This window comes from Lactuca sativa, chromosome 9, assembly GCF_002870075.4.
Source record: "Lactuca sativa cultivar Salinas chromosome 9, Lsat_Salinas_v11, whole genome shotgun sequence".
NCBI lineage: Eukaryota > Viridiplantae > Streptophyta > Magnoliopsida > Asterales > Asteraceae > Lactuca > Lactuca sativa.
In genome coordinates, this window is record NC_056631.2 from 169,643,184 (window position 1) to 169,666,789 (window position 23,606).

At 32.6% G+C, this 23,606-nt stretch overlaps 2 protein-coding genes and 1 pseudogene across 5 annotated transcripts; all 3 read right to left on the minus strand.

Annotated features, from left to right (window-relative positions):
• Positions 1-438: 438 nt before the first annotated feature.
• Positions 439-1,431, minus strand: LOC111912699 (uncharacterized; annotated as a pseudogene).
• Positions 1,432-8,748: 7,317 nt separating this feature from the next.
• LOC111912725 (putative anthocyanidin reductase) lies at positions 8,749-12,101 on the minus strand. Of its 4 annotated transcripts, none has more exons than XM_023908458.3 (6): positions 11,760-12,101; positions 11,523-11,693; positions 11,220-11,395; positions 10,983-11,142; positions 10,685-10,895; positions 8,749-9,170 (listed from the first exon to the last, which is right to left on the minus strand). In XM_023908458.3, exons 1-6 carry the CDS (start codon positions 11,911-11,913, stop codon positions 8,966-8,968), a joined length of 1,077 nt encoding a protein of 358 aa, XP_023764226.1. In that variant the 5' UTR covers positions 11,914-12,101; the 3' UTR covers positions 8,749-8,965. The 4 variants fall into 4 exon arrangements, with proteins under 4 accessions (XP_023764226.1, XP_023764225.1, XP_023764224.1 ...); XM_023908457.3 differs by having other exon boundaries at positions 11,220-11,437; positions 11,523-11,687; positions 11,760-12,092; XM_023908456.3 differs by having other exon boundaries at positions 11,220-11,437; positions 11,760-12,092.
• Positions 12,102-21,128: 9,027 nt separating this feature from the next.
• Positions 21,129-22,827, minus strand: LOC111912724 (50S ribosomal protein L24, chloroplastic). Its single transcript, XM_023908455.2, has 4 exons — positions 22,635-22,827; positions 21,909-21,950; positions 21,574-21,804; positions 21,129-21,489 (listed from the first exon to the last, which is right to left on the minus strand). Exons 1-4 carry the CDS (start codon positions 22,734-22,736, stop codon positions 21,283-21,285), a joined length of 582 nt encoding a protein of 193 aa, XP_023764223.1. The 5' UTR covers positions 22,737-22,827; the 3' UTR covers positions 21,129-21,282.
• Between the last annotated feature and the right edge of the window lie 779 nt (positions 22,828-23,606).

A 23,606-nucleotide genomic window follows, 5' to 3' on the forward strand; every position in this document is an offset into this window, starting at 1 on the left:
TATATATATATATATATATATATATATATATATATATTAGTGCAATGAATTAATACCTATGCCATGATTTTTATAATTTTTTCAACTCATGCCTTTTGATCAATTAGTTTTTATTCATCTTTTTGCATCATACTTTATTCAAATCTTTAAATTCCTTAGGTAATTCGATTTACTTGTTGATCAAATGTGTAAATCTGATTTTATATGTTTTGATCTGTAAGCTTTTTAAAAAAAAAAAAATATTGTCTCGATCTTCATCATACTGTAAGATATCCGAATTCTATATTAAGAGTTTTCTTTCAGATATACATTGTTATAGACAACAACAGAAAAAGGGCTAAATGCTATTAATTTATTTGTTTATTATGACATCATACTTTCATTTCTTTATATTTATAGTATTTGGAAATATTGCTATAATTTGGTAGATTTTGCATATTATAAAGCCCGAATAGAACACAAAATTAAAGTTGGATACATTTGAATACCACTAATAATAGCACCAAATAACCCCAACATAGCCATGAGTTCAATTCTATCAACAATTTTCACAAAGAACTCATGCATAACTCAAAAGTGATCCATTAAGCAAAATCAAAAAATTGCCCTTTGACCAAAAAGGTTAATAGACAAGAAGATTACCTCACTAACATTGTTGACAGCATAAAGGGTAGCCCTTGCAACCACTAGAAAGTCGCCATTGATAAGGCTACTTCCGCTTTCTAAAATTAGACAAAAATACAAATTAGAAAAACACCAATTAATTATATAAATGTATTATTTGATAATTCTAATATACTCACGTGATCGATCCGCTGCATGAACATCTGAAAAGATAACAAGAGAAGACCATCAATACAAATGGAAACACCTGTAATTTTCTTGAATCTGTATTTTGTCTTTAGGAAAAGCCACGTCGACAAGATCACAGAAGCGATTGACCAACAATCGAGTAACATTATACTTGTTATAGATGTGTACTGATACGCCTTCACCACAATTTATGATAAAAAAAAGTCAACACTTTTTCGTTCTTTTTTGTATTAAGTCAAAAAGAAACATTATTCATAATCATATACTATAGCTTACCTAGATAATTTGCCTCTACATCCACAAATCCAAGAAGTAAATAGTAATACCATTTAGCCTGTAAAAGTATAAATAAAGGGGGATAAAAAGAATTATTACAACATATTTTGAAATAAACATGAATAAAGTCATAAACTATAAAATATAGATTGAAGATTAAAAAAAAAAAAAAAAAAAAAAAAAAAAAAAAAAAAAAAAAACCTTAAGCCCACTTTTCCTGTATATTAGTATTCCTCCATAAACAATTGCCAACATCACATAATTGGCTAAAGACTGTGAAGTAGGTGCGTTTATTCCTAAGTTACAAAAAAAACAGAGTAAAATTAGAAAATATATGAACTTTTACATGACAATATAGAGAAAGTAACATTAGAAATAGGTGGTTATTGCAAATTATATAGTGTACTTTTTGGTAATTTTAACAACATGGATGCTTAATTTTCAGTGAGAAGCGACTTATAAAAGAAATAAGAATGCCTTGGGTGAAACCTGGAGTATTACCGGACATATTATCTTTTTCTCTCTAAATCTTTTCTATAAATACACATTCTCTTTCTCGAAGGAATTACATATATTTATACTCGAAGGAATCACATATCACTATTCCCAAAGGAATCAAATATTTTTATTCCTGAAGGAATCACATATCTTTATTCCTGAAGGAATCATATATCTCTGTTCCCGAAGGAATCACATATTTATCTTCCAAAAGGAATTAGATATCTCTATTCTCGAAGGAATCACATATCTCTATTCTCTAAGGAATCACATATCTTTATTCCCGAAGGAATCACATATCTCTATTCTCGAAGGAATCTGTAACGCCCGTAGATCCGGGCTAGTCAATTTAGAGATAATAGGGGTCGAAAACAACTTTTCGGCAAAAGATTATTTAGAATAAATAATCTTAACCAATTTGTAGTATATGTTATAAGGTTTCCGTACATATAAAGAGCGCCGAATTCCGAGTTATAACGAAGAAGTTATGACCCGTCGAAGTTTTACGGCAAAACCGGCACGGCACTGGGAGACGTAAATAGTGAATTTACGATGGAGGATTTTTTAGCCTTAGTGATCTAAACTAAAGTTTTAGTATATGTTAAATCGAGAACATCCATAAAAAGAACGCCCAAATTCGACTTCGTATGAGGAAGTTATGATTTTTCTAAGATTCGGCTTAGCAGTGCACGGCCCGAAACTCGAATTTTAGTTCGAGCGATTTTTGACTTACGCGACCTAAATGAGAGTTGAAGATCTCATTAATAGAAACTCAACGGTAAAAAGACAGAAGAAAACAGAGACCGTATGTAGAAGTTATGAATTTTACGCGGACGTTTAACAGTATAATCTCCTTGTACTTTTAAATTTAAGATTGGTAGAGAATTAGCCGACGGAGTAAAAACGAAAGTTGTAGATATTATTTTTACCTATGCGTGGATATAAAGAACGTCAAAAACGGAGGTCGTATGTGAAAGTTACGGATTTTAGAAGTCGGAAGTGTGCTGTGCGAAAATGGGTGATGTGGCACAATCTTGGTCATTGCTTTCTCCCCAAGTCTTGCCACTAGATGGTGACATGTGGCACCAAGTTCAGCCAATTTTCACCCTATAAATAGAACCTCTCCCGCCCTCATTTTCTTCACACATTTCTCATTCTTTCTTCTCTTTACTCTCTCTCTAGAACCTCTCTCTAGCCCCGAAACCCCCCGAAAAGCCTGGGGAACCTCCCTAGCACGAGGCGGAAGCCCCCGAGTGCTCGAAGGCTCCGAGAAGAAGAGCTTTTCGGCTCGGGAACGCTGCTTCAAGCAAAGCCCGGTTTTCTATAAAACCCGCTGTAAGTGAGTTACGCCTACGCTATTTTTAATATATCGTTTATTTAATTATAGTAACGTTATTATGAACTTATAATAAGTACTTGGGCTATTATTATGGGCTATATAAGTATTATTTGACGCTTATATAATAGTAATAATAGCTAGACTATTAATTAGTCTCGGCGAATAATAGACTAAACTCTAGTGGTAATAATACTAGGTTTCGTCGAAGGAAATTATTTTTAAGAAGCAAAGCGCTGTCTAAGTTCGGATTCACCACCTTTTCAAGTGAGTGCATAGTTACTTTCAGCTTACACATAGATATCAAGTATTTTATATAAATTACGTGTTATGTGTGCAAATTACCTGAATACTTGCTATCTATGTTGGATGAACATTTTAATACATGTTTTCAATGATTTAAACTGTATATTTATTTTATATCTACGAAAATGTTGGGGTAAAACATGGGTAGATGTATTAGTTGTTATATGATAAAATGAAATAATGAGAGGCCTCGTTATAGATGTTATTGATGATCCAGTCATCTAGCGGAGTATAGATGACGACCACGGACTATTCTAGACAGTCCAGTGGAACACTAGCAGGCTCGCAGCCTGTAGGTGTTTATTTGAACTGTGTGTTTATTTGAATTGTGTGCTCACCAGATGTACTCCATCCCCCACATGGTTGCCTTAAGAACATTTATTGTTGAGGAATCCCCTTAGCAGTAGTGTCCGTCTCGATGATAATCCTTATGATAGATGCTTAGGGACGTAATGTGAGGATAAGGGGAACGGGTAATCGGGTTATTGTTGGTTGAGGAAATTAATAAAATTATTTATTGTGGGTTGAAAACCTTATGTGCTCACCAGGCTCCCAAGCCTGACCCACTCAGTTTCTTGTATTACAAGTAGTGGTGCATGAGCATAGATGTGATATCTTGGGATGAGAGATTAATGGATTTTAGGCCTGTAAATACGGAATAATGTAGTAAGGCCTATGTTGTATTGTTTATGCTTATGATCTGTATTGAACATGACATCCCGAGTCTTTTAAATGAAATACATTTCTACGGAAATGCTTTTGATAAATCTCTATCATATTTTGTTTTGGGACAAATTCCGCAACACTTTTATTTAAAATGTTACTTTGATTTTTAAACAAAGCATAAACAAAATCGGTCTTTTCTGGCCGTGATTTTTGGGGATGTCACAGAATCACATAGCTCTATTCCCGAAGAAATTAAATCTCTACATTCTTATAGTCTTCTATATCACTTGGCACATAAAATTTTTATCATATCATTTCATTAAGAAATCTTCTACTATTAAGCAAGCACTTAATTCATTAAGTACTTAAACTAAGCATTAACTTGTAGGTATTTAACATAAAACTACTAACATCTAACCATGCAGACATACTCATTTATAGGATTATAGCGCATATAATCATACTCTAATGAAAGTTATAACTCATCCTGTTAGTTAGTAAAAACTAACTACCGATTGTATTCAAGTTCTTATTTGATGAACTTGCTCCTTTCCTTGGCCAAAAACCTATTCACATAACATATGATGTTTCTCAGAACTCATCTTCATCCTTTAAGAGCTTATTAACATACAATTCACCAAAAATCATATTTTTGTTCGAAAATAAGAACTTGACAAATCGTTTTCAAGAAACTAATTAAGCTCCATGAATTAAGCATCCATACGAGTTAACTCATCAAGTTCTTAACTCAATTTCTCTATATAATAAATTTTACCATTTAAGGTTTCAAACCCTAATGATCAAGTGCATGGATTCAACCATGGAATCACCAGAACAAGCTTCTAATTAGCTTCTAAACACTTGTAATAACATCATAATCGAGTTAACAAGTAACTAATCCAAGCTTCCAACTTAATTCATAAATTTACCATTAAAGCTCACAAGCTTAAATCAAAGAGAAACTATTACATTTATGTGTTTTTAGAGCTTACAACTTATTTCCATTGGTACTATGCTTCTCTAGATTTACAGCCTCAAAATCGCTGTAAAGAGCTCTGGTTCGAATCTTCTAAAATGGGTTCATGAAAAGAGAATTAACAAATTAAATATATGCTAGAAACATCATCACAACGTGGCAATCTTCTTACAATTTTATCATACCGCGGTGACTGCATTTCACAGATTCCAGCTTTGGCCATTTTCCATTCCAACCCCAAAACTATCATAATTTCTTCGTTTCAAACCCCTTTTCAGTCATCTTTATATCCACGCGAAGGTATTAACAATCCATACAATTCTATCTAATTACTTTTGTCTTAATTCATATGGAACTTAATCCATTAAGTCATGCAAAAGCACAAAATACCAAATTTTCCCAATTTGTAATTCATCTTCAAAGATGTATATCTTATTCATCTTATCTCTGTTTTCTACACATGTTATATCCACACGAAGGTGGGGATGAGTTCTACGACTCCTTTAATTCATTTCAGACTGAGTGCCTACATGTCTTAATCCTTAAAGTCACAAACTTTCCACTAAAGTCATAAAATTCCCATTTTACCCTTTGTGATCTAATTGCAAAATCTCATGTCTTTCTTCTCTTGAACCAATTTATATCATCTCATAAGAACATATTAGACTCATCTTAGCTAACTTCACGAAGTTACATCTTCACAAATTTATGAAATCTATCTAAATTACCAAATTACCCTTTTACCCAACTATTCACTCAAGGTAAATTCTTTCGATATATCAGGTCTTACAACAATCATGAAAGCTAAATCGGTATTCTTATGTTTAACCTAGGGGTGTCTCCTCCAGTTACCACTACAGACCTTAATTAGTCAAGTTATGGTCTCATAATTGTCGAACATAATATGATACGAGAATCATAATCCAAAGTCAATCTATATTATGAGACTCAGTTACATAAACATAATGACACCAATATTTGATTCAAGTTTCATGCTTCCCACCACTCCTCGAGGCCAAGGACGGGGTCAAACCGTCATTCCAATATTATTACTCATGGATATTTAATCAAGAAAACATAATATATTAAAAAATTTATCAATATATAAGTATCAATCAATAATAGAATTAGGTTTGCATAAAGGGTATGATCCCAAATTTCAACAATAACATCTAAGAAATCAAAAAGTTGACTAATTATAGACAGAAAAATAAACAAATTGATAACCTAACGATTTTTCTCTTGATCTTTAGATATCTACTCCATATCAGACTTCCGATTAATATTGCCTAAGGACCCTCAAAACGGCCTTCCATGGTCGTGATCTTCTGATATTATTGATGGTTTTCCTTTCAATCCTTTGAATACTCGTTAGGTCGAAATTAGAACTCTATTTATAGCTTTTCTGACCGACTCGAAATTGTAGCCCGAAATGAAAATTATGGATACTTTATGCTCTTGTTTGATTAAAATTTGTATGGAACCAAAAGGAGGTGGAAATTAAATTCATGGTAGTAGTGTTTGGTCGAGAACTACACCTTCATTTCATAAGATGAATGGAAAAAGCTATTGTTTTTTCTAATCTTATAAACATGATTGGGATAGGTGATTCCACGAGGTATTTGCAGGAAGTTTGGCTTGGAAGTGTCCATTTAAAGATGAAATTTAAAGATTGTTTCACTTAGAGATCGGAAAATATTTTCTAATCAAAGACAAGTGGGTTAACAATGATTGGGCTTGAAGTTAGTGACATGGTATCCGATGAGGGGTGGATGTTGTGCTACTTGATGAATTGAGTTGTCTCCTTATTGATTTTCAACATACTGAGTGTCGAGATAAATGGATTTGGGGTTTAGACCATACGAAGGAGTTCACAAGTAATTATAGTCAACAGTTCATTGATGATCACTTGTTAGATGTTGCTAATATTGGTAGTCGATGGAAATGGTTTGTTCGTCAAAAAATGAACTTTTTAACGCAGAGGGTCCTCTTGAATCGCTTTTCAAATAGGCCTAATATGGTTTGTTGTGGAGTTAATGTTCCTTCCGTGTTGTGTTCATGATGTGAGAGTCATGAAGAAGATTTAGACCATTTGTTAATCAAACGTGAGGTGGCTGTTAGAACTTAGGATGTGATTTTCAAGTGGGTGGACATTGCTTTGCTGAATCTGAGTACTATTTTCGACACTAGTGCTTGGATTGATGTGTTACATATGTCTTCTACAAGAAAAGCGACTTTATAAGTTATTATTATGACTTTTATAAGCTATTGTTACGACGAGTTGGTAGGTTTATTGCAATTTAGAAAGGGAAAATGACTTAAAAGCCCAATTAAGTTTTCAAACCGTTCAAAAAACTCCAATTATGTTTTGTCTGTTCAAAAAAACCCAACAAACTTAATATTTTGTCTAAAAAGTCCAACTAAGTTACACTTTCCTGAAAGTCAAATAAGAGAAACATATGACATGGCTTATTACCGTATCGGAAAAATGACTTGTTAGACCAACGAAGTTTCCAAAACGTTTAAAAAACTTCAATCATGTTTTGACTGTTCAAAAAAACCCAATGAACTTAAGCAAAACAAAATTGAGATTTTCTGAACGGTTTGGAACTTTGTTGGACTTTTTAGATAAAATGTTAAGTTCGTTGGGTTTTTTTTGAACAAACAAAACTTGATTGGGGTTTTTTGAATGGTTTGGAAACTTCGTTGGGCTTTTAAGTCATTTTCCCATTTAGAAATTTCATTCTCTTTGAGAGTGATGAGTAACATAGGGATAGGGAGACAATTTAGAGTCTGTAGTTGATAATTATTTCAATTTGTATCTAAATAGGAACAGAAAAATTACTATTAACTAGGTTTCTTGGATTTAAAAGTCGGTCTTTTCTATTTCTATGCAATTGGTTGTTATAATATTAAGTTGTTAAAAATTAAAAATAAACAAAAAATAAAAGTAACAAACACTTGCAACCAAGCTTAATAAATTGTTTAAATTCATATTTACGACTCTGTTGCTTGCTATAAGGTTTTGTTTCATTTTTACTGAAGTTGATACTTATATATGTTTTATGTTGTACTATATTGTTTAAATTTATATTTTTAATTTGTCATCAATAATATATTTATGAAAAACAAAAGAAAATGGTCACAAAAGTATAAAAACAAAAAGTAAAAGTAACAAGCACTTGCAACCGTCCAAGTATGAAAAGACAACAAACGTACAATAATTGTGTTGCTTGTCATAAGTTTTAACCACTAAAAAAACTCTTTAAAACTCTACTGAAGATGCTTAAAGAAACATGTATTATATACATATTATCAGTACAGAAAAACAAGATAAAACCAAACAACTTGTTTATTGTCTTCATAGATATAACTACATTGCATAGAATAGTGTAAATAAACGAAAATCAATGTAACGTATATGGTCTCAAGGCTCCATGTTCCATGTGACTTGTATGCGTTTTATACCAACATTTTGTTTTTTATTGGACCTACGTACATGCACTTAAATGGGTGAAAAACAATCTAAAAGATGAGGATGTCGACTGAATTAAGTGAATTACTTAATGTTGAATGATTTTGATCTCTTAATAGTTTAAAAAAAAGATTTATTAACCTTAAAAATTATTAAGAGATATTAAGTTGACCTACAAAAGAAAAGTATCTAATTTGTATTTGTGTAACCATGCAATAAATATTGTATCTTATCTTGGATTCCAAATAATCCAACTAAATATTCTATATCCAATAGAGGACAAGTGGTCCTAGAGTACAAACAATAGTATCTCCAGTATCTGTTACCAAATTAGCAAACCTGGTACAGTAAATTTTTGTTTTTTTTTTACAGTAAATTTTTGTTTTTTTTCCTTTCTCCTCAAAACTCTAAAAGTGTAACGTTTTTATTACAATAAAAAACACGAAAACAACCATTTAGGAGAAGGTACAACTCATTAATGCATCTGCATGGCTTTAAATGCTCTGTGGTACATATATTTTAAATAGATTAAAACAGTTTCAAGATTGACAACACTAAAGATTTGCTGTGAATGGCAGTTGGCAATAACTCTTGGATGTCGACTTTTCAGTTTTCTTGTTTATGAGGCTTGTAATCGGGTTGTACTCATTGCATCATGACTTGTACTCTTGTTCTTATTTGGAGGTAGGAACCCAGCGTCAATAGAACAGTCAACTGTTTGATGTATCACTTCATGCAATCCATACTTGTACCTAAAACCCAAATCTTTCAACTTCTTTGAACTTATCTCACTAGGTGCTGATTCCATTTTTGCTCCTACAATTCTGCAATAAATTAAACAATCATATCTCTTATACCCTACAATAAAAGGTTAAATCTTTTCATACCCTTGAATACAAAGTTACAAAATATTTCGTTGCCTTCTAGAAATAACAAAGACAAATCTTTTGATACCATTTGCAAAAGAGATCAAATCATTTTAGGGTTTAAGTTGAAATCAGTGATCCAACTATTTGTGTCCATGTTTATTCACTATGGATTTTTTTTTTAAATTGTATCAAATACACTATAACAATGGGCCTATAACTTTCTGCTCATAATTGTATAAGTAGCAGAGTGGAAATCTTTTTGGACAAAAAATCTAAAGTGATCAAATAAAGACAACGGATAGAAAAAAGTTTGTGTGGTAATAATGGTAAAACATATCCGAAGCAATCAACAACTATTCGATGTCCACATTTGTTCAATCTTGATTTTTTTTTTTTGTTATTCAAAAGATGTAAAGTCTTTATTATGTAGTGAGTATGCCATTACAACCAAAAAGTTAAAGGTCATAATGGCTTATAAATCCTATATGTATGTAAATTTAGAGTCCGAACTATTTGTTCTTCACATTTGGTCACTTGATTTTTTTTGTTTATCAAAAGTTCATTGACTCTTTTTGTTAATACTTAGTATATCATTATTATCAAAAGTTCATTGACTCTTTTTGTTAATACTTAGTATATCATTATGACTGTAGACTGTAGAGTTACAGGTCAGTCATAATAATATATTTAATACTAATTATAGAAATTTACAAATATGTATGTAAATTTAAAGTGAGCAAGACCAACTATTCTTTGTCCACATTTAATCACTCTTAATTTTTTTTTTTTTGTATTGAAAGTCTCTAAATTTATTTTTTGTACTTATTATGTATGTAAATTCAGAATGACCAAAGTGACCAACTATTTTTGTCTATATTTGGTCTGGTCACTCTGGATTTCTTTATGGCATCAAAAATCCTTAAACTGTATTGTATTGATTATACCATTATGATTGCAAAGTTACAAGTTATAGCTAGTTATAATGACATATTCGATACGAATTATAAAAGTTTAAGAATCCTATATATTTATGTAAATGAAGAATGACCAAAGTGACTAACTATTTGTTGTCCACATTTGGCCACTATGGATTTTTTTTTTTTTTTTGTTCATAAAAGCTCCTTTAACTCTTTGTTTTATTTGTCATAACATTATGACCGGAAAACTATATATTAATGGTATATTTTATACTAATTATAAAAAATAAAAAAAATGTGACACATGTATGTATGTAAATTCAAAGTGATCAAATCTGGACATCAAATAGTTGGAAAGGGGATTTTAACCTCAACTCATCTTTGTATAACTTCAGAAAAACAAAGTCAAATCTTTAATGCCCTCCAAAGAAAAGGTCAAATCTGTTTTAAACCCTTTAAAGAAAGGTGAATCTTTTTTAACCCTTTGCAAAAAAGGTCAAGTCTTTTTGATACCCTTAGAAAAAAAGGTCAAATCTTTAATGGAGTTTTGACCTGTGTAAATTAGGAGAAGGATATATTTTTGCAAGATAATCAACCAATTGAGACAATGTACAACTATTAGTGCAGCAGATGTAAGATCCTTCTGCTTGATCATGTTCCATAAGGTACAAGTGGGCATTGCATATATCTTCAGTATGAACCAAACCAATCGAACCCATTCTTGAATTCACAGTTGATAATAATCGTAAAAGATCGGAGTCACCTATCAATAGTGAAATCAAAAGGTTATTAAACATAAAAAAAAAAAAAAAGGACAATCATTGATCCACAAAGTACAGCTGAAAGCAACCTGTTATAGGAGAGAGAAGAAAACGAATACTCAAGGGGACTGCCGGAGTTAGGAAAGGGCCGGCTACGGTGGTTGTGACGACGGAGATTAGATGAATGCCGTTTTCTTTTGCGAATTGAAATGATGCATCTTCAGTTAAACGCTTTGAGAGTACATAAACCTGCATAAAATCATAACTTTAAGAAATTTGGTTTCCATATGTAAAAAAGTTTGAAGATTATTGATTTGTTCATTTACCCAACCACTTGACTTTGTATTCCAGACAACATCGATGGGAATCCGACAAGATTCATCGACCACCGGCAGCCATTCTCCGTCGTTGTTTAGTGCAGTCATGGTACTGATAGAAGAAGTGAAAACAACCCGTTTGACAGATTTTGATCTCAAACAAGATTTGAGAATGTTTAATGCTCCTTTAATCAATGGGTCGATAATATTAGATTGAACAGAATCGTCTTCAAGATAGAAAAACATTTGATTTAGCTGATAATAATGATCTAGATATATAACAGATGTTACATGATCGAAAACTGGACTTACGATTGTTGGTAGGTGGAAGAACGATGTCCATGGAAGCAGCAACATGAAAGACGCCATGGCAGCCTTGTACAGCATCATCGAAGCTCCGTTCTTCATGTAAATCAGCTTTGAACAGTCTTAATCGATCACCACCACGCCATAACTTCAAAAAATGATCACAATTCGCTGAACCTTTCAAAAATCCAAGATTATTAACCTATAACAGTATTTGATTTTGAAGGAAAGGGGAATACGAACCGGGATTCCTGACAGTGGCATGAACGGAGTAGCCTTTTTCGAGGAGAGACTTCACAAGCCATGATCCGATGTAACCTGTTGCTCCGGTAACGCAGTATAACCGGCCACCGCCGTCTCCGCCACGGTGGTGATCAGGGTTTTGTTGCTGCTCCATAGCTCGGACAAAATCGTAGTGGAGTGGGACTGTGGGTCCTTGCTAATCAACGGACGCTTTTCAACGCAATTTCCGGTTTCCTGTATGTTAATATTGACCGATTGACTATGACCCTTTCTCACTGCTCATGTAACTATCACATATCCACATGCATAGTGCGGCTTTTTACACATGTTCTAGGGATATTAAAAAATGACCTCGCGTCATTTAAAAATTTTGTATATAGTAACCTACGCATTTGGTCCTTAGATTTTGTACAAATTCACATATTTGGTTCTAGTATTGGGATTTTGTCATGAATCATCATTATGGTTTACATTTGTTGGATTAATGGTCGATTAATGGTCACATAGCCTAATGTTAATGAGATGCATATAGCCTAATGTTAATGAGATGCATGTGGCCCTTAGGTAAGGGATAAACGAACATTTCCGATGAAGACTTATCAGCTATAATTTAAAGCACGGAAAATGTCATTTACAGCTGCTTCATGAAGGTATTTAAGGACCAATAGTTTTTACAAAATCCTGATCTTGTATCCATACCTTACAGGACTAGTATCAAACCGTATCGAATTTAAAAATACGGAACGATACTCGGTATTCTAAAATCACAAAATTTGGAATTCGATATCGTCGGTACCAGTACTAGTACTGAAATCGGTGCTATTCCCAATACCAGTACCGATAGTGTTAATTTGGTACGGTACTCGGGAATGACTTTCAATCAGATTTGGTATTTGGAAAATCGGGAATAGTATCGGTTGGTACCAGTTCCGTCCCACGCTCATCCCTAAAGATATTCCAGAAATAATGATATATTTATGTGGTACCTAGGCATTAATAGTGACCTAATAGACAATTCTCAATACATGTTGAAGGTTCTGGTGTTGTTCTCGAAGTGGAAACAGATGTGGTTTTGTAGGATAGTTGGATCCTCCATTGTGTTGAAGAGCATAGTAGAAGTTATTCATGGGTTCCCTATAAGAAAAACACGATTTTTCTAGGGAAAGATTCCATTGCAAAAAGCTGAGATTTCGTTGCAAAAGACGAATAGAGACAGAATTTGCGACGACCGATTTTCGTCCCAAAAAAACCCTGTAGCGAGGGTTTGCTAGGGAAACAATCATTTTGTCGCAAATGTGACAACGAAATAAAATTCGTTGTAGATGGTATTTCGTCGTGTATTCTGTAGTAGGATTTCATCACAAATTCTGTAGTAGTGAATCCCTAGCAAATTTTGTGGTGGTGAATCACTGAATCCCTAGCAAATTCTGTGGTGGTGTTTCTCTAGCAAATTATGTGGGGGTGAATCCCTAGCAAATTCCATGATAGTGAATCCTTAGCAACTTCTGTGGTGATGATTCTCTAATAAATTTTGTGGTCATGAATCCCTAGCAATATTGGTGGTGTATATTATATAACAGATTCCATAGCAAAGATTCCATAGGGACGGATGGATAATCGATTTATAAATTAAATCCAAATTATTTTGTAGTAATATATGAAAAACAAAAATAACAAAAAAAAAATAACATTATATCATAAAATAATACAATAATTATTTATTAAATGGAAAATCCCTACTAGTTTTATTGTTCTCTAATAATATTAATAAGATTCATTGCTGATTTAGGTTGTTTATCAAGTTGCTCGACTCTTATGTTGTATTGGTCTTCTTGGGCCTTCATTATTTGTTTAAGCTCTTCGTTTTGCTCTATTTGTTTAGCAACAAGCACCCTTAATTTTTTTCATTTCATCATATTTTTCCGGAATGTAAGATACATCCGTTTTACCATTAATCTTGGGAACCGCATTTGCAAAAGAGTCTAATCTTTAAAGTCTTCTTTTTTTTTATCATGTCCACCAACAACATCATAAAATATTTTGTCATCCTCAAATTCAGCACCTTCAGCTTCCAGTTCTTCCCGTTTTTATGTATAGGCCGCCTACAAAAAAATAATAACTTAAATTAAAAGATATCAAAGTTATGAATGACATTAAGGACTAGCTACAATATAAAAGTTTAATTGCACTGAAATGAATATTACATGAATTTGTCTATATTTTGCATTTGTAAATGTGACTCCATCGTGATTCTTCGTGTGTGTACACAAGAACAATTCACTATGGGGTAGATCACGTCCTAATTTACTCTTCTGCATAAATACCATAAAATATAAAACATACACATAAACATAAACATTGGGGTAGATCACGTCCTAATCTGTGTTATTCCATCAGCCACATTGTTATGCCTATTTTTCTTGTTATGCTCGGATTTCATCTTATATCTATCTGTATTCCATTTTGTTTGTTAGTAGTTCCATACTTCATGTAAAATATGAGTTGTTTTAAAGGAATGTGGGTTTCTTTATGGACTCCACATGTTTTAGAGATATTGGCTATAACTTTGTACCACTTTACATTCCTAAGCTTGTCTCATCAGCGAGTCTATTGTTTCACCCCAACAACATTTTTTCTATATATTAACAATATAAACATAAGTTTAAATGTAAATGTTTACCAACCAACAATTTATCACATATAGTTAACTACCTGGAATTCCTCCCAATATAATTGGTGCATTTATTTGCTTACTTTTCCCAAAGTGTAGCCTTCTGGATCTACTCTTTGTAACAAGGACCAACTAATAAGGCACAAGGTCCTGGTGGCATGAGCCTGTAAATAATCATGTGATCGTTTTATTTTTAAATTAATATGTACGTGTACACCAAAAGGTTATGCATAAAAAAAGTTGTAAGATATGATTAGTAACTCGTGTTTTTTGCCAAACAAGAACAATTAAACGTCCTTCTGTTCCACAATCTTTAGAGGAAATGTTTTCACCTTCTACATGTTCCACAACAGATCCATTCACAGTTGGTTGTGTTGGTAATGGGGTAGATTTTGGGTATGTGTTGGGATAGATGTATATGTTGAGGATGTGGTAGTTCCTTTAGGTAAGGAGGATGTGGTAGTTATTGTAGTTGTTGAGAATGGTAGTGTCAATGAAGGTGTTGAGGTTGTGGTAGTAGATATAGGTGTTGATGATGCGGTAGTTAATGTCAGTGTTGAGGATGGTTTCGATGATGTAGGTTCTAAAGTTTTGGTTGTAGTTGTAGGTGTTGAAGATGGTATTGGTTGTCCAGTTGCTAAAGTTTTATATGTATTTGCTGAGGATGGTGTGGATGTTGTAAGTAGTGTTGAGGAAGTGGTAGTGATCGTTGGTTTTAAAGATTTAGGTGTAGGGGTTTTGGTGCTAGATGCTATAGGTGCATTGGATGTGGTTGATGATTTTGAGAAGTCGACTTCTTCATCTTGTAATTGTCTGCTTAAGAATTTTGCAGTTGAAGTCCTGTTGCGGTTCAAAACCTAAGGTGCAATGAATTTAGTTGGCTTCGCACCTGATGCTCCTTTTTGTTTCAAGTTCGACATCTTTCTTGCTAAAAAATAAACAAAAAACTATAGTCAATACCAATTTATTAAAGATGATAAACTATTGATGAGCAGAGAATAATCATACAATAAAAATAAATTATAGATAAAGGCATTACTATGCATGCATGCTATTGAATACAACTTTTGAATAATATTGTCTACTTTGTTAACATGTAAATAAAGTGCGACAATCATAGATTATGAAAGCAAACTAATGTAGTTGTAATTTAAGATGATAATATATATGAAGATGATCAGAGAACAAGAAACGATGATCACGACAATAGTAAATTAAATAAAAATAAATTTTAGATGAATGAAAACCTATATCGCCAAAGTCAGTGCATAAACGTAATGAAGAAATGTAGATTTCGATCAATTAGCCGCGAAGATGATTACAGAAAATATAAACCCCTATTTCTAATAAGTTAACTTACCCTAATATGCAACCTTAACGTGTGCAGGTTAGAGGGAAAGGAATTGCGAATTTTTTTGAAGCTCTACTAATGAAAAATTCAAATTGTACAAATTAGCGCTAAATATTTAGTCATTCAAATCTTTTAAAGTAGTTCTAGTGAGATAGAAAGGGTATATAACATCAAGAAAGAACAAAAAGTAACGAGGTTTTCATACCATAATTTTAATTTAAAATTATAAATATGAAGTAAACAATAATAAAATATACATCTTTATGTTGATATGTTTGAAACAAAATTTATATATAAAAGGCGTATGGGCCATGGGTCAATGTGGTAGTTGGTTATAGTGTCATGGTAATACCCATGGATGACATATGGGTCATGGGTCAATGTGGTAGTTGGTTATAGTGTCATGGTAATATCCATGGATGACATATGGGTCATGGGTCAATGTGGTAGTTGGTTATAGTGTCATGGTAATATCCATGGATAACATATGGGTCATGGGTCAATGTGGTAGTTGGTTATAGTGTCATGGTAATACCCATGGACGACATATGGGTCATGGGTCAATGTGGTAGTTGGTTATAGTGTCATGGTAATACCCATGGACGACATATGGGTCATGGGTCAATGTGGTAGTTGGTTATAGTGTCATGGTAATACCCATGGATGACATATGGGTCATGGGTCAATGTGGTAGTTGCTTATAGTGTCATGGTAATACCCATGGATCACATATGATTCATGGGTCAATGTGGTAAGTGGTTATAGTGTCATGGCAATACATATGGATCACATATGGGTCATGGTTCATGTGGTCTTATAGTGTCATGGTAATACCCATGGATGACATATGGGTCATGGGTCAATGTGATAGTTGCTTATACTGTCATGGTAATACCCATGGATCATATATGGGTCATGGGTTGATGTGGTAGTTGCTTATAGTGTCATGGTAATACCTATGGATCATATATGGGTCATGGGTCGATGTGGTGGTTGCTTATAGTGTCATGGTAATACCCATGGATCACATATAGGTCATGGGTCGATGTGGTAGTTGCTTATAGTGTCATGGTAATACATATAGGTCATGGGTCGATGTGGTAGTTGTTTATAGTGTCATGGTAATACCTATGGATCACATATGGGTCATGGGTCAATGTGGTAGTTGCTTATAGTTTCGTGATAATACCTATGGATCACATATGGGTCTTGGGTCAATGTGGTAGTTGCTTATAGTGGCATGGTAATACCCATGGATCACATATGGGCCATGGGTTAATGTGGTAGTTGCTAGATTAAAAAGGCATATATCAATTGTGTTGGTTGTGTTTTAAAATAGGTTGATTTTTTTAATTCTGATTTTTTACAAAACTACCCTTACTAATCAAACTTGTAGTTCGTGGAAGAAAAAACTAAGGGCTTATTTGGAATAACCGTATAGGTGGTGTGTAGCATTGGTATTCTGGCAGTGAGAGCAGTAGCAGTTGAGAATTGACTGATAGGTGAGTCTTCTTACTGTACTTATGGGTCGAAGGCACCAATAACATCCCACTGGATTGTTTTGTGTAGGATATTAGATGTCTTTGTGACTCTTGCATATTTGTATGATTAAGTTTAAATAAACCCCAAGGTTGGGCCCATAATTGTAAGCTTAGGTTGGAATAAATCCTAAGGCTAGGCCCATGATTGTATGCTTGTGTTGAAATAAACCTTAAGTTTGGGCCCTATGGCTAGGCTCATTATTGTATGTTGGATTGGAACATACCCTAGGGTTGGGCCCACTGATTCATATGATATGTGGTACTTTGGGGAAATTCACTAAGCTTTGTGCTTATAGTTTATGTTTATGGTTTGAGGACTTCCGGTATGAAAGGGAAGGGTCCGACGTGATGGCACAACCTCCCCCTCATGTTTCCGCACTTATGATTATTTTTACTTTGATGATTTTGATATTTTGTATCGTGGTTGACTTTGATAAATCTGAAGTATGGAATTAACGATTTTTAAAACGAAAAATTTTATCACTGTTTGTGGGTTGTTACATTAATGGAGTTTTAGGGGATTTCTAACACTAACTCATTGGATTCCATTTTCAATGGTTTGATTTGAGATATTTGGCTTTCAATTGATATCAATCAATTTATCCTATCATTATTGAATACTCGTGTTGATTATTGTGGTGTTCCTTGAATTTTATAGAAATTCAAGCTTCCATTAAGTTGTTTTTAGATTTCCTAGCCCTAGCTTACACGGAATCCGAAATTTGTGTTTCTTAATGATTATGAGAATGTATCTAACTTAAATTATTATGAACTATCAATTATATTATTTCATTTTGTGAATCATGCTTACATTGGTGTCCATTGAGCTCTTGGTGGATTTTAACATGTTTATGTGTCACTGAATGTTTAGGACTTAATGGTGATCAAGGGTGTAAAAAATGTCTGACGTTAGCTAGTCGGTGGACTGAGATAAGAGATTAATCAGTTAGACGATGATTAATTGGGGATTGAATATTACCAATTTGTTGAATTTAAAAAAAAAAAAAAACTATATATAACTACTATCATAATTTCAAAGTTCGTGAATACCACTAATATCATAACACAATAGGTTAATATAACTAATACAACACTAATCATTCCTCAAATAGTTTCTATTGAGATATAATTTTTTCAAAGTGTTAAAATTTCATTGTTTGCTACTGCTTCGACCATTTTGTAAACAAAGGTTAATCGCTAGGCACCTTCTAGTCGGTAATGACTAAGGACTAATCGAAGATTAATCGGGACATACTCGAGATTTTTACAACACTAATGACAACTAATGATTAAGTCATCGGTCATCATAACATCTTAATATCATATTAAATAAGTTATATATAACGTTTTGGTTTCATTTGGTTGAGAATCATCGATCATATGTTGTAGAAATACCAATGTTGAGATTGGAATACTTTCCCCATTATATAAGTATTTTGATTTGTGTTCCCTTTTTGTGAAATACTAGATGTATATAAAATATTTGAATAATATATGTACAATGTATGCCTTCATTTGATTGAAGTCATAAGAACATGATTTTGTAAATGAGTTGGGTTTTACCTTTAGGAATACTTTCTCCATTATATAACCCATTATATAAGTATTTTGATTTGTGTTCCCTTCTTGTGAAATACTATATGTATATAAAATATTTGAATAATATATGTACAATGTGTGCCTTCGTTTGATTGAAGTAATAAGAACACGATTTTGTAAATGAGTTGGGTTTTACTTTTGCTTTTATATTATGGGTTTATATTTGACAATTACTGAAGTGTGAATATATCTAAAAAGAACATCGAAGTCTAGAATTCTTTTGTAATTATATATATATATATATATATATATATATATATATATATATATATATATATATATATATATATATATATATATATATATATATATATATATATATATATATAGGGTGAGGTTCAATAGAGAACCATAATTAACCAAGGAACCAATAAACCAATCTTTTTTTCAACTTTTAGAACTTATTTTTTATCAAAAAAAGAAAAAAAAAACTAAAAATACAGAAATACATAACCTTTTATCATTTTTCCAATGAATTTCGATTTTTTTTACGTCAAATTCACAATGTGAATCTTTGAAAATTCACAACGTGGATCCGGATTCACACGGTGAATCCGAAAAATATTTTTCACATTCACAATGTTAATATATGAATTTAGATATTTTTAGATTTTTTTTTTCGATAAAGAATAAGCTCTAGAAATTGAAAAAAAGATTTGGTTCCTTGAAGAACCAATAATTATGGTTCTCTATTGAACTTTACCATATATATATATATATATATATATATATATATATATATATATTGAGAGAGAGAGAGAGAGAATGATATTTGCATAGGCCAATGATATAAGACATATAACTTTTGTACACCGCACATGATTCTCATGAAATGTTAGGTAGAACTGATTTTACACGTTGAGTTTGGAGGAATAATCTTATCTCATGGTAAGGTCAACACACGAGAGGTGATCATGAGTACCCGACGATTATGCTTGAAGACATGGCATCACAAGATTTATGGATTTTACATGCATTATTTTGTGGTGTCGGTTCCAACAACAACCTTAACATTCTTTATAAACCTCATTATTCAACAAAGAGGTACACAGAAGTGCATGTAATTGTCTATTTCATGAACGTAAAAGGTGCAAGGCAACACAAGATTCAACAAAAAAGGATCTCGAATGAGCTTTTAGCATGGACAATGCTTCCAAGAAAAATTAAGAAAATAACAAACACTTAAATTATTTTGTACAATATGATTTTAAAAAGACAAATTATAAATATATATACAAAATGCAAAATCTCATATGTGAGTATAAAACATTATAGTTAAAAGTGCATATACCTATCCACAATGTATAAGTATTTTAATGCTGAAAGTTCAAGTTTAATTCATTAATTTTGTATAATATGTCACCTGCAACCTCTCTATTTTGTATAATGATATTTTTAATCACTTTACTGTTTAAAATATAACTTTCATCCCATCTCTTTAACTTTGTAAAATTTCACTTTTACCTATTTATTTTCTAAACTTTTGTGATTATCTTCTGTTTCTGTAGTGTGTGTGTGTCTATATATATATATATATATATATATATATATATATATATATATATATAAAATATGATTTTTCCTCGTATATGTTCCTAATAAGCAACAAAAACACAAAAACTCATGGCAAAGCACGAACTCAATTACTAGTTTATATATAATGGGTACTAAAGTAGTTTGCTTAGGTAAAAACAAAATTTCGAAACTGTTCAATTATTTTGACAACCAATTTTTTATGAGGGTGGTCAGAGACGCCAAAACCGTTACAATGAGTCTCAAATAACTCACGTCATGCATCCTAATTCATGAGGTCTAGATCATTCTAGAGAGGTATGTATGAGAGTATGTTTGTGATACCATTGAGGTTTTTGTGGTATTAGGAGCCTCACATAGCAAGAAAAGGATGGAGAAGTCAATAAATAAATAGATGACAAAAAGAGGAGGAAACCAAATAGTTGACTCGCCCTAATACCATGATACACAAAATTAATTCTATGTAATCTCTCTCTTCTCATTAAACGTTAACATATACAAAACACATCGAAATTTCGAACCAGACTCCTTGGATGGACCTTAGGCTATACAAAGACTTCTTTTTTCACATTTCCAAAATAGAGTAAATGACTTGATTCACAGAAAACCCATTACAAATTCACAACTTCAAGGACTTTAGAGTAGAAAACTAGATTCCAATTTGACATTTGAAAGAATTCAATATCGACTTTCTCTAATTTCTACTCAAAAACACCCCAAAAATCCAAATATATCATTACATCACAATTCACAAGCTACAAACATGAAGTTTTGATAATATAAGAAAACGCACATAATTTGCAATTACAATTTGTTGATTTTGTAAACTCATGAAGCAACAGTAATCGCTTCAGTTTTCTTCTCTCTTTCCTTGATATCTTTTTTCCATTTTTCTACACTGTCAATTATTTCCCCAGTTTTCACCAAAAATCTCACCCTTTTACCATCTTCCAAAATCTTATGGCCCACACGACTCGCAACATTTTGTTCTTTTGAGTACAACATCACATTTGAGCTATGAATTGGCGCTTCAATCTGTGCCCAAAACATAAAACTAAATTATTGATAATAAATTCAATAATCAATATCATGTTTATGTAGAGGATATGAAATTTGAACCTTGATTATCTGCCCTGATTCACCCTCTTCTTTGCTCTTCACATGTTTGGTTTTCAAATTAATTTCTTTGACAACTACAGTGCTGTTGTGCTTTGTAATTTTGGTAATTTCGCCTATTTTACCCTTGTCACGTCCTGCTATTACTTTAACAGTGTCCCCAAGCTTCACATGCATTTTGTGCACTATTGGAAGACTGTTTGGTTTGCATTTTATCCTCTCCCATCTCTTAAGCTGCAAAAATTAAATTTGAAATTACAAAAGAAGTATCTTAATGTCTTCTATGCAAAGTCAAAATTAGAAAAAAGAAGAAAAACTAATTGATAGTTAATACCAACCTTTGCTTGGATAGGAGGACATGGTGCTTTTGTAGACTTCACCTGCATATGAATTGTATGTAAGCTTCTTATACTAATCTTTTAGCATCCCGTTTGTGTAATACACGTAGGTGTAAGACCAATGTGTTTAATCAAATTCAAGATCAATAACTTTTGTTGATTTTACAAAAAGTATAGCTGTTTGAGCCCTAGAATTTGTGTCAACTCTGGAGAATTGAAGATAGTGGTGGGGAACTGGAGGTTAAAGATCCATGAAAGAGGACAAAATCTACAAATTGATTACAAATCTTGTGAAATCATGGAGATTGTGTAATTTGTGGTTTTGTATCAGAAAATTTCAAGCATGTATGATTATTTTGCTGAAACGAATTCATTTCGGAAATGTAACACTTAGATGTTGTTTTTCGTTTAATTCTAAAGGATAAAAGTGCTTCTAAATCGTCACTGTTTACAAACTTCACAAAGGGAAAATGACCACAATCTCGCAGCATTTCTCTATTACATTCCTCAAACCAAAACAACAAATCTAGTTGCGCACAAATGCCAACAAAGGATGATAATAATTCGACACCCAAAAAGTAATAATTGCATAATATATAGTTATATACACAATTATAACAGAAAACACAGTATGAAACGCTGGATTCACAGATTTTTACGAGGTACAGAGCCATTTCTGAAACGAATTCGCTAAGAAAGTAGAATTGAGGGGAAGAAAAGGTGTACCAGAGGTGAGGAAGGACACGGCGATAGACGTTGGCCGAGAAAGGATTTGGATGAGAGAGAAAGAGCGGTAAATGAGCTCTGTAGAGCAGCCATGGCCACCATTTTTACCAACGATTTGCTTCAACGAAGGTGCACCAGATTTCAGAGCAATTTTATCCTGATAGATGGTTGGAGAATGGAGACTGAAACTAGCAGGAGGACTCAAGAGAGGATAAAGTTTGATATCAGATAAGTGGGCCAGGCTCCTTAATGAGCCCAAAATACTTGAAAAACATATAAGGCCCAATATGATATTGTACAAGGATTTGTTCAAATGGGTCATATTTGAATTTCTTTATCTATATTTCCGCTTTAGGAGATCTTGGGCTTTTTATCGATCTTTTTTACCCTCTATATTGTGTATAAATAGGTATGGGTTTATTTAGGTTTTTACAAACAAAGAGAACATTTGGACCGGATCAGATTGAAAATCGGACTTGGATCTGGACTTGGTAAGCCTTAAGATGTCCAGTCCAAGGTCCGTCAATTTTTATAAAACAGGTCCGGGTCAAGAGTCAATCCGATCTATATGCTCCCTTTTATGTCCAAGAATCGGGAACCGGACATTGACCTAGACCTAGTAAGCTTTAACAGGTCTAGTTCAAGGTCCAATAATTTCTGTAAAACCCTTTGGTCCAAGGTCTAGTTCAAGGTCCAACATTTTTTAAGCTCATATTCTCAACAAATGTCACGTTTTCATATTTTTATATTTTGAAATCCTGGTTTTTCATATTCCTTGTTTATTACAAAAAGTCAAGCTTTATAAATTTTATAAACTTATATTTTATAATGGTTGAAACAATTTTATTCTAATTTAACTTGAACCCTGACGTTAGAAATTTTAATTTTATAAAAGTTCCATAGAGAGTGATATAATCAAGTTGTTTGTTACTTATATATATCATATATGTAAAATAATTATTAAAAAAAAAA